Source organism: Helianthus annuus, chromosome 16 (assembly GCF_002127325.2).
Source record: "Helianthus annuus cultivar XRQ/B chromosome 16, HanXRQr2.0-SUNRISE, whole genome shotgun sequence".
NCBI classification, from domain to species: domain Eukaryota; kingdom Viridiplantae; phylum Streptophyta; class Magnoliopsida; order Asterales; family Asteraceae; genus Helianthus; species Helianthus annuus.
This window is the reverse complement of record NC_035448.2, coordinates 57,118,497-57,136,587: the sequence shown is the minus strand read 5'-3', so window position 1 is coordinate 57,136,587 and position 18,091 is coordinate 57,118,497. Positions and strand designations below refer to the sequence as shown.

The following is an 18,091-nucleotide window of genomic DNA, read 5'->3' as shown; positions in this document are numbered from 1 at the left end:
AAATAAGGGTCACGGTCATCAAATCAAGCAAAGATTTGACTTTTATTCTACAACTATTGTGGCTGCAAGAAACAATAGACGGGCCGTTTGGTTCGTATAATTTTTTATTTTGAAAGAATTGGAATTTTAAAAGTAATTGGAATTCGATGGAATTGGAATTTGTTCCAATCAAAACTTGTATTGTGTTTGGTTGGTAAATATATAAATATAAATATAAACGGAATTAGAGGATGAAAATGATGAAATAAATGGTCACTTTGGTAACATTCCATTGAAAAGTCGGAATTCCATTAATGTGGTGAAGGATTCTTACATTCCACTAAATGATGGAAAATATTCAAATTGCAATTTCATCATGTTACAATTAAACATTCAATTTCAAAGGAACTAATTCCAATTCCAAAGAATTTTGGGAACCAAACGACCAGTGCGTCGAGTGACACAAACAAGATTTTTTTTGTGCATGTTAAAGGTACCAATTATATTGTAAATGCTACCAAACCACAAGTTTATGCATAAAAGAGTTGGTACATGAATTCAAACCTATAGGCCAAACCCAAGAGTGGAAGCAATGACATCAAAATTCACATATCTACTACAAAACTTGGTATTCTGAAAGTAATAAAACCAAACAGCAGTAGCTACCCTAAGGATGGAGGGTGTGGCTTAGATATGAAGCGGGGCGGGATCCAGCAAGACTGAGGTGGAAGCTGATGTGTCGCCCTCCAGAGCAACAATGAGATACCTCTCTAGAACCGGAAGAAACAAAGAAAATTGAAGTGGTAACACCGCCCACCCACCCATCTTCAAGAACTCCAGCCTAAGAAGATGATTTCATATTACAAGACGAGCAGGAACACACACCCTACGTTAATGATTTCATATTACAACAGGGTACTGTGCTGTTAAAGATGATCTACTAGGCCAAACAAAAGTTAGCTAATCCTAGGGCAAACATGGTTTCAAATTCAACTTGCCCTTTTGCAGATTCAAAGAAGCTACATCTGTTACATGATTGATTATTAACACCAAATATCTAGACAATAAAATCATCACAAACTCAGAACAGAGTGCATCAAAGAACAAGAACACCAGCCTTCATAGCATACCTCAACTCCAAAACTCCATTGATTATGATTCTGTTACCATTGTTGAAAGCAACAAACTAGTTTTCTTTGTGTACGTTTAAAGCACAAATTACATTGTAAGATGCTAACCACAAACAGTGCATGTACCCTTTGTCTTCCGGCTATTAACGCCACTACATGATGTATGATTAACCATCTCCGCTTTTAACGTTACTTTCACGAAATTAGTAAAATAACGTTAAAATTAGTGTTATTTCACTTTTGCCCCCCGAGAACCCACACATACATACATTATTTGTGCACACCGCATACTAAGAGAATGTTACATGAGAACTATTAGAACAATGATAAACATATTCACATACTCCATAGCAGAGTGCATCAAAGAACAAGAACACCTGTTTGTTAGCATATCCTCAAAATAACAAAACCAAATGTAATAAGGACTTATTTCTACATCATACTATCATTGTTGGTAACAACATATTATAAGAATCAAAACATCATTAGCACCCAAAACATAAAATCTTCCATTAATCCCCAAAACATCACCAAATTTAAATTTACTTGAACTCAAAAGTCGGCGGCATCGGCGAATCAAAACTCTCCAAAACCTCCGTCTTCGCTTTCCCCTTCGGTTCCTCCTGCTTCCCCCCAAACAACCCACCAAACCAAGACGATCCAGATGATGACCCATCAAGCGTCTGATCGGGTTGTGAACCCCGATTCGGGAGCTGAAAACCGGGAGGCATATTGGGAGTTTCTTGTGGGGCGTCTTCAACCATAACAGGCATAGGTTGTTGAGCACTAAGAAACTTATTAAGCATGATCCCTGCACCTTCAATTAAAGCCAACAGAACGCCACCAAAAGCGGCAGATCGGCCGGCGGGGCCTAAACCCTGACGCATCTGGAGAAACCCTCCGGTGGCGGCGCCGGCGATGATGGAGTTCCAGGGGTCTTCTTTCTGGCGGAGGTAGACCATAGAGCAGTCGAAAGTGGAGAAGAGGCCTCCCCAGACGGCGAAGCTGCCGCCAACACGTGGGGCGTTCATACGGACGGCGTCTGTGCCGCCTTTGAAGCGGAGGCCGGTGGGGGAGTTGTAGGTGCCTTTAAGGAAGTGGAAGGCGGAGCCGCCTACGGCGCCCATGCCGAAGGCGCCGCCGATGTCGTCTAGGATGCGGTCTGGGCAGGGTTCTCGGGAGGTTTCTGGCGTGCCCATGGTGACGACGGTGGTGATCTAGAGAGAAAGAAATTAGGGTTTATGAGGGTTTATAAGATGTTTATATTCGATGTTGAACTCGCGTTTCTCGGGAGGGTTCTAGAATGGTCCTTAATATGTTGGTTTATTGCCAAAAAGATCCCTACTCCCTAGGGGCGTCCAAACTGCTCGGTGCTCGAAGATCGTTCAAAAAAGCTTGGAAATTTGCTCGTTCGATTTCTTGCTCGGTTAAAACCGAGCTGAACAGCTCGGTTCGGTTTAAAAACGAATCGAGCACGAGCAAAGGTACGCTCGCTCGTCGCTCGTTCGGTTTCGATCGAATTTATTATTATTACTATTATTATTATATATATTATATCTATTAAATATATATATTATATTTATTAAAAATATAATAAACATGTAACATATCTGGCCCCTAGAATCCTCACGTCTTCATATCTTCAGTTCAAAAAAAAAAAATAAAACCCTAATCTCTTATCTCTCTCAACTCTTAAGTCACCAGCCGCCGACAACGCGTGTTTTGAAAGTTATTTTGCATTTTAGATGTTCTTAAACATTAAACATTTGGATGACATGTTGTGTTTATTTTTGTGGGACTTTTTATGTTTGTATTTTGTTAAATTGTTAAAGTATGTGTGAGACATATAAGTTGGTGAATTTTGGTGAATGAATGGCTGTGTAGGAATGCTAAATAAAACTGAGCAAAAGCGAACCGAACCGAGCACGAGCATAAGATTTCTGCTCGATTTCCTAAATCCGAACCAAACCGAGCGGCTCGGTTTCAAACCGAACCGAGCACGAGCAGACCTCCGTTCGGTTCGGTTCGGCTCATGAACACCCCTACTACTCCCCTTTCCTCTTACTTATCGCTCGTTTTCTCGAATGGCGGCGGTGTTACAGTGCGGTAACACTATTCACCGCACGACATCCCTACGTACACCCCTTACACCCTGAAATTACTCATTGACATTGATTTGTGGGATGTTACTTTGAAAATACATTATAAACACATTAGCTATGTATACTAGATGGTTAATTTAGAACACTAGTGGAACACGCAACTCCTTGCAACTTTATATTACTATACATGTAATGCTCTTTGAAATAAAGATCTCTACACGTCATCTTGACTCGAGGCATAGGCCTCCTGAATTGATCTTCTTCGTGAAATTGGCATGCAAATGCAAACTACATGAAGGCTTAAACCCATTATAATACCACTTGTTACGGACTCGTGTTGCGAGCGTTGTGCGATATCCTCAAATCCACAAGGAGTAACCACTCTCGTCTTACTTACGATACTGGATCACTAACTTTTATCTTACCTTGGACTAATCAAGGAGTGCCCCAACACCCGACCAATGGAGCAACGAAAAATGCAAGCACTTGTGGCACACATATTTCCCTAGCCATTCATGTACTCTCTAAAGATATGAAACACAATCAGGAACTCTCCTATTTAAATATATTTTTCTGAGTAGATACGGTCTTTAAAATTAAAGCGTCAAAATAAGCTTACACTTAAGGTTCTCTAATCAACAAATATCAAATACACCCAACATAGCTTTGAACAGGGTGGCATACACTAGAGGTGTACAAATCGGTTAATCGGTTATTAAAAAACCGGTTAAAAAAACCGGTTTTTTCACCCAAAATAAAAACCGGTTTTTTTTTATAACCGGTTCCGGTTACTAACCGGTTTTTGAGGTCCAAAACAATAACCGGTATAACCGGTTGGGACCGGTTTTTAATCGGTTTTTCCCAAAAAAAACGTTTTTTTACCGGTTTTTTTAATAACCGGTTCGGTTAATAACCGGTTTTTGAAGTCAAGAATAGTAACCGGTATAAAAACCGGCGGTTAAAAAAAACCGGTTAAAAAAAACCGGTTATAAAAAAAACCGGTTAAAAAAAAAACCAGTTTCGGTTTTTTTTTTTTTCGATTTCGGTTCTAAAACCAGTTTTTTTGTACACCTCTAGCATACACCCATTAGTTAAACAATACAAGGTTACAAATAATAAAGCATGTGGTACAAATAAATATGCATAAACAAATTGAATACTGTTTTTATGTGATCAAACTACTTTTGATAATAATTAATACATAGTTAATATTAATACTTTTGATGTTCAAGTGAGCTTATCGATCTTAATGAAAAATTATTTACCTTCAAGCACACATGTAATAGTAATCAACCATTCACTTAGCTTACCACATTTTACTCAAAATTTTTGGGATGTGTGGTTTAAAATCAAATCAAATTAACACACTTAACCATTTGCATATCAACAAAATTTAATAGTTTTCACCTTGTTTATCCTTTAAATGGACATTGAAATGTATATTATAGTCTGAACTCACACTAGTCTTATAAGTTCTTTGATTGTCAATTCCTATCTGAGCCTTATTGACTAGAATGAACACAGTTAGCTACCAACCAGGGGCGGATCCGACCCTTTGGCCAAAGTGGGCGGCCGCACTTCTTGAAAAAAAAATTAGTGTATATTTTAGGAAAAAAAACCCGACCGCACCCTTTGAAAAATATGATTGAACACCTCATACGCACCCTAACAAATAATTCATGAGTTGGCCACTAGTACCAACCTGCCTAGCTGTTAATCCACTATATTTGTAACTGATTCCGTTTTAAATCGACAACCTCAACTGTGGACAAGAATGGCCATTTCAATAGAAAAACTTACCGAATTATCTCTGATTACTTCCCATACACCATTTTAAGAAAATAAGGTAGCGTTTGTTTCATGGAATAAATGGAATGGAATTAGGAAGTTTTTCTTTGTAAAATTGATCTTGGTTGGGGGAGGGAGGAATTTGAAATCTCATGAATTTCTTTAATCAATGAAATTTGTGACTATTTCAACATTCCATTTCATTCCTTCATTAGAGTGAAGGATTTCTAAGGAATGTTGAAATAGTCACAAATTTCATTGATTAAAAAAATTCATGGGATTTCAAATTCCTCTCTCCCCCAACCAAGATCAATTTTACAAAGAAAAACTTCCTAATTCCATTCCATTCCATGAAACAAACGCTACCTAAGGGTTTGATTATAAAAACCTTTCATCGACCAATTTGGCAATGTCAAATCACTAATCTTTGGCTAACAATCTCCCCCGGTCACTACACTCAAAACAGCAGCAACCCACTCTGCTCACTGAGTCACTGCACATCTCCACCACCGTGTTTAAGCCCTCCGTCACCACTTCCGGCCGCCGTAGTTCGTGCCTTCAACACAACGTCATCTCTCTAGGTTAATCTTAATTGCACTTGCCTATTTGCTTTTTTAAATATTTATATTATTATAGGCTTAAACATATGCTAAATCCAAAACCCTATATTATTCAATTGGATGAATTAGAAATATTTGTAGATCCACTTTAATTTAATATTCTCTCACATTTCAGCAGACGAGCTAGGGCTCAAAACTATGGAGCTAATGGTGGTCACTTTGATTATTGGATTCTTGTTGAGTTTGTTGGTTTTAGTCCCAAGGTTTATTAAATCTGGTAAACCAACCTCTTCATTGGTTTTAACGTTTTCTTCTTATATAGATAGTTTTTGCTGTTATATTCTCTGGTATGGATTGTTTTTAACCTTTCATCTGTAATGCAGATCAAACCAAGAAGGTGCATTCAGATGCTAACAGTAAGGTACTTCATTCCGGTTTCATAACTATTTGTTTGGTTTGTTTGATTCTTGGTTTTAACATGCGCGCATCAGGGGTGCATGATGTGCGATGGGGGACAATGAGATCGCATCGCTGCAGTTGATGTGATGCCCATAATGTGGCTGATGCGATATGATGTGTGATGCAATGCTACCTATAGAGTTGAATAGTATTTGAACAAATTAAATCGCCGATTGCAATGGGTCTGACGGTGTAAACGAGCCGGGCCGAGCCCGAGCCTTCCACCACTCGAGCTCGGCTCGTGATATTTTTGTGAAGCTCGAGCTCGAGCTCGGCTCGGTTCGAGCCTAAAATTTTGAGCTCGAGCTCGGCTCATAAGTAAAATCCAAAGCTCGAGTCCGGCTCGGCTCGGCTCGAGATGATTTTAGAACACTCTTAAACGAGTTCAAAGCTCGGCTAGAGCTCGCTTCAATATAGCTTAAATGAGTCAAAGCTCAGCTCGAGCTCGGCCCACCAATGTTAATATATATATAAAATTAATATAAAATTATGTTTAGGCTCGCGAGCCTAAACGATCTTTGTATGCAAAGCTCGAGCTCGGGCTCGATAGCTAAACGAGTTATATTTCAGGCTCGAGCTCGGGCTCGTTAAAGCTCGACTCGTTCGAGCTTTTTACCGATTCGATCCCGGGTAGCTCTCGAGCCGTTGCGCATCGTTTACACCCCTAGGTCTGAGTTTTCAAATCTCACCATCCATTGAGCAATGGGTTTAAGTATTTGAATAAGTCTGACCAGAGATGATGAGAATATCTTATAAATTAGTGTTTAAAAGTTAACAAGTTAAAATCTTATGTATAAATAATTTTATAGTATATTTCAATAACGAATGCCTCACATATGTGATGTGCGCATTGAGCATCAGCTTTTGGGATCAAAACACATCGGAGCACCAACCGCTTTGTGAATCAAGGTCTGATTGTACAAATTTAGGCTGTAGATATATATATGTTAAGTCACATTCATAATGTATGTTACACACACATCTCCAAAACAAGAGTTTTTAGCAGGATTTTGGTTGTTTTTAAACAACTTTTTAGCATCAAATTCATAAAATAAAGTTGCTTTTCTCAAAATCTGAAAAGTTCATAGATCCTGACAGAAGGTCTAAAGAATTTAAAACTTTAGGAGTTATAAAACAGGAGAAATACAATATTTGGATTTGAAAGCACAAGATTTCAGTTTGCTAAATGAAAACTATTCTAATTCCGGATGTCTGTCACTCTGTTGACAGCATGTTGCCTTTTCTCCGAGTGTCAAAATGATGAGTCGTTTATATCAGAATGTAGCTTAAGGTTTTATATTGTTCATGATTTGGCAAGTGTGAATGAACATTATAGTGTATATACTATATATTCTAAATGCAGGTTTCAAAAGCATACAACAAGGCTGAGGTTTCCTTGCACAACAAGAGGACAGATTGCTGGATCATCATCAAAGACAAGGTTCTGTTAGGTTATATAACCTATTACTTTGGTCAATCAATTTAAATATGTATAAATGTGAAAATAAAAAAATAAAAATAAAAAAGACCGCAAAAGGGTTATATTCTTCACTATGATCTGTAGGTATATGATGTCACGCCTTATGTAGAAGAACACCCTGGTGGCGATGCAATTCTCGCTCATGCTGGGGATGATTCAACTGAAGGCTTTTTTGGGTGAGCCTCTGATTCTAATGTGCTTTCTCTTTTCACTTGGGCATTTAATAAAAAAAATATACTTCAAGTAATCTGTGTGACTGTGTTCAATGTTGAGAAGCTTACTTTCGTTTCGTCATGCTAAAGTGTAACAAGTTTGGGTTAAAGCAAGGTGCACTTTTTGGCTGTTTAAAAATGACATCTAAGCCAGAACGCTTTGTAGGTTCTAGCTATGGTTTTGTAAAAGGATTCTTGTAGAAAAACTCACCCTTAAGCTTTTAGGTATTGTGAACTGCCTCTACTAACCAGATAAACACCTGAGAAGATCTAGAAGACTGATAGTAAATCAAGAAACTAGAGGGAAAACTTGGTGGGTCGGGTGTGCTGCATAACATGTCAAAAAGGGTTACAAAATTTTATATTATTAGGTTTTTTTTTTTTTTTTTTTTTTTTTTTTTTTTTTGTATTTAGCCCATACTCCATAGGCCCAAGATAGGTTCCTCTAGGGTTTCTCACTTGTATATATTGAGGACCCCCCTACATTGTAATTACATTCAGTTAAATCCAATAAATAATTCCAATCCGGTTTACATACTTATAACCAAGGTTTAAAAGAACGGAAACGAGTTTCGAGGCGTTTTCCCTTTGCCTCACGAGGCGTAAGCCTCGAGGCGAAACGAGGCGTAAGGCCGAGGCGCTATTAATAAATAAATATAAAAATTATATATATTATAAAAATAATAATACTAACTAATTTCATCACCAGATTCATCAAAATCATCAAAAACACACTTAAAAAAGACTGAAATGCTTGAAATTGACACAAAAAGTCAAAAACATCAAAAACAACTATCAAAATCCCCTGAGGCGCAGCTTTCTTAGCGCCTCAGCCCCTCTAAGGCGCATATACATTAAAAACACCATGAGGCGCGCCTCAGACTCGTTTTTTGGCCGTTTCGCCTTGAGGCACACGCCTCAAACGTTTTTTAAAACCATGCTTAAAACATTTTGTCCGACTTTTACACTTGTTTATATATGGTTGGAACATCTAAGCTACAAAGTTTGTAGGTTCTTGTTATGGTATTGTTAAGTAGCATCAGTTTCAACCCGTTTACTTATGAATGGATTCGTTTGGTTTATGTGTTATCCCTTATTATGGATCAAGTGGTTAATTTAAAAATAAGGCAAATTGGAAATAAATAATCCCACCTAACTCAATTTGGCCGATAATAATCCCAAGTCAGTTATTGGCCGATAATAATCCGAACTGGTCAATTTTTTTTGTAAAATAGTCCGCCGTTAAAATAGCTTAACGGAGTTAAGTTTTTTTCCGAATTACAAAACGATGTTTTAGGTCTTTTGATCAGAACGAGGATACGAGTCGATTGATGTAAAACTTACCACCTTTTGGGTCAATAACAACTCCACGCATGGTTTTTTTTGTTATTTGCCACCTTTTTCGTATGGTTGGTTTACTTCTGACTTGTGCTTCAACATCTTCTGAGTGTTTATATGGTTGGTTAATCACTTCACATTGCCTAAAGAGGTGAGTTTTGCTCCATTTATCTTCCTATCTTATACTATTCAAACTTTTGTTTACTTGAGTAAATTTTGTAACTATGACTTTGTGTGTATTTAGGTATGGTTATGATATGATTGTGTATCCACTATCCCTAAATTTGCTAATTCAAATTGTTTGACACTTGCACATCAGAAACCTACTTGTGACTGGTATAATAGTGTAATTTGCTAATTGTTATTCGACTCTGTACCTAGTATTAACTACCCGACCCATGGTTTTGAATTCCTATTCACCGCTCTTGACTCGTTAGCTAATCACGTACATTTATGTGTGGCAGGCCGCAGCATGCAACCCGAGTGTTCGATATGATTGACGACTTCTATGTTGGAGAGCTAGAAAAATGATGTGTTCATTATGCAATTTGTTTTCATGATTAGACATAAATTCTACTATGATTGTCCTTCATTATCTTAGTTTGAACATCATGAGATTCTGTTGTTGATGAATACAAACATGTCATCATCTTATGTCTCAATACAAGCAGTTGCATCTCCATAAAGATATTCCAATTTTTGATAAATTCTATACTAATAGAAAACGACCATTATCAACACTTTAATGGAGATGGATATGATTGGGTGGTTTCGTTAGTGGCACGATGATACTCTAGTGGTCCGTCAGTGATCCAAATTTGCGGTTAAAAAAATCAACACTTTTAAACATGTTGATAATATTCAACACTCGATTAATATTCCAATCTTGTATGGTTCATTGGTTTGTGTGAATTGTGAAAGAATATTTCAATTATCAACACTTTTTAACATGTTGATAATTCATAATATTCAACAATCAATTTTTCTTGTGCCAATTTTCCAGAAATACTGAAAAAAAAAATCTTTTATAAATGACATTTCATTTTCATATTAAAGTCTAGCTCCACTAATATTTATTTGCTTTCAAATATTCATTGAAGAATGTTGATGGATAAAGTTCTTTATTTTGAATTTTTTATAATTTAAATATTTAACTGTTAAGTCAAATATTTATATTATATTAAACAAATTATTTCATTTAAATATTTTCTTTCAAATGTTCATTTAAATATATGCTTTCAAATTATTGAGTGATAATTTATATTATATTAAACAAATTATTGAGTGATAATTTATTTTATATTAAAAAATATTAAAATAGTGGGTTCTTTTTTATTATACACATGAATTAATAATTAATAATATTAATATTAATTAGTTTTCATAAAATGGAGTTTCCTGTTTCCTCATACCACCCTAGTCAAAGATCTTATTTTGTTTTGCCTAAAGAAAGGTTTAACCGCAGACACTTGCAGATTCCACCTTTTTTCACTTAAAAACATAAAATCAAAGAAAGTAATTCAGAAGAAGAAGAAGAAGAATAGGTGCTCCAATGGCAGATTGTAAAAAAGCTTCAAATTTGAACTCTATTGATCTCTCATCCCCAGATATCTCTACCTCTGTTTCCTTACTCAAACAGGTTTCTCTATCTCTCTCTTTCTATATATATATGTATATGTATATGTATATGTGTGTGTATTGATTTTGTTCACAGTTGGATATAAAATTTGAGGATATCCAAAACCAATATTTTGATGTGTTGAGTTTTAATATGAAGTGATAAATTTGGATGTTATGCATGATTGTTAATCTCTGTTTATTTGATTATAATTTATTTATTTTTTTGTATGAAAGGCTTATTATGTATTTGATAATGGATAGGCATGTATGGATTCTGGTTTTTTCTATGTTACGAATCATGGAATCAGTGAGGAATTTATGAATCAAGTGTTCACACAAAGCAAGAACTTTTTTGATCTTCCATTGGAGGAAAAAATGAAGCTTCTTAGGAACGAAAAACATCGAGGATACACCCCTGTTCTTGATGAACTTCTTGATCCTGCTAACCAACTCCAAGGTTTGTTCAAACTCATGTGTTTCATACGCGTGTTACTTTTTAACTTTTGTCAACTGATATTGCAGGTGATCACAAGGAGGGGTTTTATATAGGTGTCGAATTGCCTGAAGATGATCCTGAAGCTCAGAGGACATTTTACGGCCCAAATTTATGGCCCGACTCAGGTATTAACTGTAAACCAAGTTTAGACAAGGATTAATGCGCATTTAGAAAATGTTTATGTTCTATTGAATAATCGCGACTAAATAAATTACAAAGTAAAATTGTAAATCTAAATCATAATTGCAAATACTTAATTAAATTATTAATACGTCACCTGGTTTTTAAATGGTCAACCAGTGGACCAGTAAGGCGAGCGGTTCGATATCCGGTCCGGTTAGATAATCACTTGATTGAAAAATTCTTCTTTTTTGAGGAAGTTACAGACAAAATTGGTAAAAAATAGATTTTTGATATGCAATAAAGCGGAATTTCATGTTACTCTTTATATAACCAGTTTTGTTGTCACTGGTACGGAACTAATTATCCAAAAAAGATCACTTGACCTCGACTGAGTATCCGTTAATCACTTTCAAAACGCAAATCCAAACACACTTTGAAGCTTTTATAAATAGTCATATTGATATAAATATTAATATACTTATTTGTGAATTTAGTAAATTAGTTGAATGGTGTGTGACAGATATCTTGCCTGGATGGAGGCAAACAATGGAAAAATATCATCAACAGGCCATGTTAGTTTTCTTAACCCTATAAAAATAAACAACCAAATTTATAAAAAAGATAATTCTGATATTTTGATATTTTTAGGGAAGTAGTTAAAAAAACTGCAAGGCTCATAGCTCTTGCACTTGATCTAGATGCCAACTTTTTTGAACAACCAGAAATGCTTGGAAAGCCTATCGCGGTCCTACGGTTGTTGCATTATCCAGGTGAAAATTTAATATCTTTTTAACAATATTTATTTCATTTTTAGTGTTTTCAACATCTCTGTTATTATAGACGATAAGAAATTGGTTTTTAAGTTGCAGGCCAGGTATCCGAGCCTGCAAAGGGAATATACGGGGCTGGTGCGCACTCTGATTACGGTTTGATTACTCTCTTGGCAACAGATGGTGTTTCTGGACTCCAAGTATGCAACAAATATTAACCACTACATATCCTTTCAAGTTCCAATTTTATTTATTTGTTTTTAATTTTTTTTAAGATATGCAAAGACAAAGACGCGAAGCCTCGAGTGTGGGAAGATGTTCAACCGTTAAAAGGGTAAGTTGGTAGAATTTTTACAGACAATGATAACGATGGTGTTCCTGACGTTTGATGGATTATATGTATGTTTTAGAGCGTTTGTGGTGAATCTTGGCGATATGCTGGAACGATGGAGCAATGGTATTTTCAGGTATAAGTGGTATCCCACTGTGTGTTATTGTTTTGCAAAGTTTGACTTTTGCAAACTTTTGACTTTTCAGGATTTGACTTTTATTGATTTGTTCAACATCTCTAAAGTTTTGTTGTTGATTTGGATTCCCACATGAACAATGATTTGTTCTATGAATTTGTTTTCCAGGTCAACGTTGCATCGCGTGTTGGGCAACGGGCAAAAACGATACTCTGTATGATCACTTCTAATACTAGTTGATTTTCTTTGTACAAAATTTTAAAAGGAAATTTATCTTTAAAGCAACAATTCATTCATACCGACATGGGCGAAGCTTTTAAGGGGCGGGAGGGGGCGGCCAACCCCCCGAACTTTTCGCTCAGTAGTGGAGAGTATGTAGTTTTCGTATAGAAATTTTTGGGTATATATGTTTTCGACCCCCCCCCCCCCCCCAGTTTTATACAAATTTTTAGGTACGGTGACTTCTGCCCCCCGGTCGGAAATTTCAAGCTTCGCCACTGCATACCGATGCGTGTTTTTATTTTGTATGATCAGATTCCATACTTTGTGGAGCCTAGTCATGATTGTGTGGTTGAATGCTTACCTACCTGCCAATCAAGAGAAAACCCTCCCAAGTAAGTATTCGGTAACCTCCCTAAGAATGATTTTAGGTATAACCTTCGAGGGGGTGGTAAGCGTCTAATAGATATTTCAGGTTTGAACCCAACTTCCACTGGTACCTTCAAGGGGGTGGCGTAGTGGTAAGCGTCTGCCTTTAACCCCCTTGAAGGTCCCATTTGTGGGCCTCGTGAGTTATGTAAATATAAATACAAGTATAAGATACTCGACCCGTTTTATTGATTGCTTATACTCGTTTATTGGATCTTGATCTTGTTAGGTATCCTCGTGTCAAATGTGAAGCATATCTTCTTCAACGATATCAGGACACCCATGCTGATCTTAGTACATACAATAAACCTTGAATTTGAATGCTTGCCATGGAGTTTGTTGTGTATTGAACAATGCAAGTTTTAGCAGGATATGTGTCCGAAACAAAGAATATATTTTATTTATATGAAGCAGTTGATATATATCAACTTATTATATCATAAGTAATTGAATTTTTATGCTTATTATCACATATATTTTGTGAGAATATTTTATTAAATAGTAATCAACTTTTATGACTGTTACAATTAGGTCTAATGAAATGTAGGATTAATCTTTGATTATTAAATAGTAATCAAGTTTTATAACTGTTACAATTAGGTCTAATGAAATGTAGGATTAATCTTTGATTGAAGGGGTTGGTTTGGTTGAGTCAAGAAGATGAGGGGTTAAATAAAAAGAGATAAAGATTGGTCAATAAAGGTTGGAAATATTCAACGAAAGAAATCAGTTCAATAGTCACCGGTATAATTTCCAAAAGTCAGGGACTATAGGTATTATTTTGCAAAACCATAAGGACTATTCGTGCATTTTACTCTCTCTTTTAACATAGGATAAATACATCGTAATCTGCGCATTACTAAACTGTCTAAACCCCTAGCTGTTGTAGGGTACACCACTTTTTTTCAAACGATGTAGGTACACCACCTAACCACCAGCATAAAAGAGGTTTGTTTATCATGTATAATTAGGGATGACAATGAAACCCGAACTCAGTGGGTAAACCCGAAACCCCACACATTTGGCACGGGTTTTGGTCGATTAATCGGGTTTGAGATTAGTTTTTTTTCTTTTCTTTTTTTTTTTTTTTTTTTTTTTTGCGGGTTTGAAACGACTTTACGATTAGTTTTTATTTCTTTCGTGGGTTTGAGATGGGTTTGGTATTTGATGATATACCCGTTTACCTGCTTGTATATCCGACATGATTTCTTTTATTTTTTAAAATATGTGTGTGTATATATACATACATAGTGTGAGGTTCATTGGGGAACACCAAAAAAATGGGGAACCGGGGAACCCCTTAGAAACCCTTAGATCAAATCGATCAATGGTTGTGATTTAATCCATTGTTTTTCACTAAAAAAGACACGGGAGGGCATTTTAGTCAATAGATTCAACTAAATCTATTCACCATCTTCCAGACTTCCAACCTTTACACCGCCCTATCACCTCCGCCCTCCCCACCGCAACCGCCACCACCAGCTCTCGCCGAGTCGCCGTCACCTCTCCTCCACCTTATTGATCTAATCGACAGATTACACACTGTGTAGAGGTTTTGGAGCTTATATTTTCGGTCACTGTTGGTTCCAAACCGATGAATATCGTGATTGCTTTTCTAATCGATCGTACCTCCCAACATAAAATCAAAAACGGTGCGATTAACATGACGTAAGCTATAGATTTTTTATGGATCTCTTCGTTGATCTCTTCTAATTCATCTTCTTCTAGGTGTGAGTATGTTTTTCATTGCACAATTTAGGGTTTCTTTGAATTCTGATTGTATTATGTAGTCTGATTTTGAAATTACCAGTCGTGTTTTTGCATAAATGTGGTTGTTTTGCTATAAATTTGGGTTTCTGGTTATAAAACATTATGTTTAACATGTAAAGCAATTTAGTACAGACAATTAGTATTTAACATGTAAAACAAATTTGACTTAAAATCACATAGAACGTTCTATGTGATTTTAAGTAACCTCATTTGTTTAACTGAACACTGTTCTTAAATGTGTTTGGAGATAAATCTGTTTCCCAGCCTTAAAAGTCAAATTTGACTTTAAAAATTGTGAAATAAACTGAAAGGTTCAAAGAAAAAGAAGTTGATGTCTTTCGTAAAGTAGAAAGTTTTACAAATGATTGTGTTGGTGGTATGTTGGAGCATTTTGGAAAAGCCGAAATGATCTAATTTTCTCGGGCGAAACAGTTGTGGTGGACGGGATCTTTGCAGTTGCATAAGCCATGACGTTGATGTGGATCAAGAGCTAAGATAGGCGACAAGAATTAGGTTGGAAGGAGTAGCATAATTTTAATTTTTAAAATATGAAAGTGTAACTGTCTAGGTTAGGAGTGTTTTTGGGTGTAAGGTAATCTGTCTTTCTAGCTGCTAGCTAGAAGAAGATATGTACATAATTTGGTGATTAATAAAAGTATCTTGCTTTGTTTATACATAATATCTTTGTTGTGTGTGCTTAGGTTATGATTGTACTTTGACACAAGGCTTACGCATGGCTTTGACGTGTAATATCAGGATTGTTCTTTTAGCGGCGAAAGGTGGAAGTTGTTAAAGCAAGAGAGAGAGAGAGAGAGAGAGAGAGAGAGAGAGAGAAGATAAGCGACAAGGAAGAAAGAGGATCCGAGATGTTCCGTTCGCCGGTCACGACGGAGCGGTGGTGGTTTGGGGTGGAGGTGGAGGTGGAGGGTTTCGTTGTTTATTCAAATCAACTCAAAAGATCAAGATCGTACACATAATTATGATAGTTCAGGAAGATGTTAACAACCAAGAACAAATATGCGGAGATCACTAAAGGCATCGATGGCTTACAATAAGTCATCCTACTTGAAATTCACGGCAGCAGTGTTGAGGTATGTAGACTGATTCATACTTTTTCTACTCTGCTTCGTTAGCCTGGAGTGATTTCAGTTTTTAATTGTGTGCTTCGTTGGTTGCTGACTCGTGCATCTAATTTTGATTTCAAATTTTGCAGTCAGGTTACTTTCAAGAGGGAAAAGTGAAAACTCCAACGACTCTACAATATCGAAAGGTAATTGTAAATTTACTAATGAACGACTCTTCAGTTTGCCCTTTTTTTCTGAATACATTTTGGTGGTAGTTAATTTTATATCTAAAGAAAAGGTGTGTTGATTGTTTGTGTCTTGAGTTTGAAATCAACTGAGTGAATTGCAGTCATGTTTAGGCTTGTAATATTGACGCCTTGATGTACTTTAGGCTTGTAATGTTGATGGAAGCGGTGCTAATCTCTAGCAGCGGAAACTCCAACGACTGCAAATTAGATGAATGATGATTATAGTGTTCCATAGACTTAAAAAATGAGAATACTTATGGCCATGAGATATAAAATCAATACATTTTTTGACTTGGAACTTCATCTATGTAGCCTACCAGAAGTATTACTTTCTATATTATTTGTTTTCTTGTGACCGCTGCATCAAGACATTGTACTATGTGCATTGATTTTTGTAACCTATAATGCATTATAAATCCATTAATTGCATCATATGTGGGTCAACTATATAATTAGCGAGTAGGCTTGCGTATATTGTTATAGTAGGCTAACAAGGTTACTTTCTCATCTTTGAGAGCGTTCAATGAGCTTGCATTTAGTTTCACAAATGCGCTTTCATTTGAACATGCAGGCTCATTTACAGCTAGAGGGTATGCATCATTGGATTACAATTTAGTCAATAGACCCAAGCTAGAAATTGTTGATATGATGTAAAATCTAGTAACTAATAAAAACAAAGCCCCACATAAATCTCGTAACGGCTTCAATTTCTAAGATTATGAAAAGACTCGGTTTAATTTGAATGTTATTTTGATTAACATTTACAACGGATTTATGTTATGAATTGAGTTCAATGTGGAACACTTAAAACATAGAGAACCGGGGAACCATACATTTAACATGTTAAATATATCATAAAAAATCTTAACATGTTAAAAAATCAAAATTTCTTTCATAGTTTTTAAATATAAATACACGTCGAAACTTTTTTAATTAAAAAAGTAAGTAAATAAAAAATGCTTTGAAAACATTTAAAAATGTTTTTTTAAATGATTTTTTTATTAGAGTGATTCCACGCATCTTTACATACAAAATACCTTAAAAGTTTTTGAGAAAAAATAATTTTAACATGTTAAATTTATTTTATTTATAATATATACATGTGAAATACATGGTTCCCTAATTCACCATTCAATGTGGAACACTTAAAAAATAGAGAATTGAGTAACAATGCATTTAATATTTTAAATATATCATAGAAAATTAATTTAACATGTTCATTTTTTTTCCAAAATTTCTTTTGATGCTTTTGAATATTAATACACGCAGAAACTTTTTAATACATCTAGAAGCCTTTTTAATAAAAAAAATTCAAAATAAATTTTTTTTTAAAAACAGTTGATAAAAGGTAAAAAAAAATTACAAATTGAGAACCATATATTTAACATGTTAAATATATTATAAAATTAGATTTAACATGTTACTTTAACCAAATAAACGGTAAAACAAATTAAAAACCAAGGAACAATGTATTTAGCATTTTAAATATTTAACATGATAAATCAAGACTCATGCAAATGTGGTATTGTATTTCTTGCAGCAAAACCAGTTTTAGATTGGGGATCTAAGCACAGGATTGATGGAAACGAGTCAAAGGGACGGTCAACCCAGTCAACTCTGGCGACCGGGTCAAGGTTGGGTCAACTGTGATCAACTGAGTCAATAGAGGTTCTAACCGGATGAGTTTGCTACACAACTCAGTCAATTGATTATTGAGTTACTATGACTTTAAGTCATAGTTGCAAGTTGTATAATTTGAAAGCATATCCTTTCCTTCTAACTATTACATTTGGATTATTGGTTTCCTACATGTAAGGATGTAGCTACATGTCACTGA

The 18,091-nt window shown here is 35.6% G+C and overlaps 3 protein-coding genes across 6 annotated transcripts; 2 read left to right on the top strand and 1 right to left on the bottom strand.

Moving 5' to 3' along the window:
• Positions 1-1,465: 1,465 nt before the first annotated feature.
• On the bottom strand, positions 1,466-2,394 carry LOC110915822 (mitochondrial import inner membrane translocase subunit TIM17-2). The gene has a single exon (XM_022160567.2). It carries the CDS (start codon positions 2,306-2,308, stop codon positions 1,652-1,654), a length of 657 nt encoding a protein of 218 aa, XP_022016259.1. The 5' UTR covers positions 2,309-2,394; the 3' UTR covers positions 1,466-1,651.
• Positions 2,395-5,359: 2,965 nt separating this feature from the next.
• On the top strand, positions 5,360-9,736 carry LOC110916416 (cytochrome B5-like protein). Of its 3 annotated transcripts, XM_022161161.2 has the most exons (7): positions 5,360-5,580; positions 5,738-5,836; positions 5,943-5,980; positions 7,382-7,459; positions 7,583-7,674; positions 9,293-9,384; positions 9,513-9,736. In XM_022161161.2, exons 2-6 carry the CDS (start codon positions 5,758-5,760, stop codon positions 9,351-9,353), a joined length of 348 nt encoding a protein of 115 aa, XP_022016853.1. In that variant the 5' UTR covers positions 5,360-5,580; positions 5,738-5,757; the 3' UTR covers positions 9,354-9,384; positions 9,513-9,736. The 3 variants fall into 3 exon arrangements, with proteins under 3 accessions (XP_022016853.1, XP_022016852.1, XP_022016851.1); XM_022161160.2 differs by lacking the exon at positions 9,293-9,384 and having other exon boundaries at positions 5,375-5,580; positions 5,735-5,836; XM_022161159.2 differs by lacking the exon at positions 9,293-9,384 and having other exon boundaries at positions 5,377-5,580.
• A 728-nt stretch (positions 9,737-10,464) lies between these two features.
• LOC110916456 (2-oxoglutarate-Fe(II) type oxidoreductase hxnY) lies at positions 10,465-13,615 on the top strand. Of its 2 annotated transcripts, none has more exons than XM_022161183.2 (11): positions 10,465-10,687; positions 10,930-11,125; positions 11,191-11,289; positions 11,808-11,859; positions 11,936-12,057; positions 12,157-12,257; positions 12,333-12,391; positions 12,468-12,524; positions 12,693-12,738; positions 13,059-13,138; positions 13,402-13,615. In XM_022161183.2, the coding sequence occupies exons 1-11, from the start codon at positions 10,601-10,603 to the stop codon at positions 13,484-13,486; spliced, it is 984 nt and encodes a 327-aa protein (XP_022016875.1). In that variant the 5' UTR covers positions 10,465-10,600; the 3' UTR covers positions 13,487-13,615. The 2 variants fall into 2 exon arrangements, with proteins under 2 accessions (XP_022016875.1, XP_022016874.1); XM_022161182.2 differs by having other exon boundaries at positions 10,468-10,687; positions 12,151-12,257.
• The last annotated feature ends 4,476 nt before the right edge of the window (positions 13,616-18,091 follow it).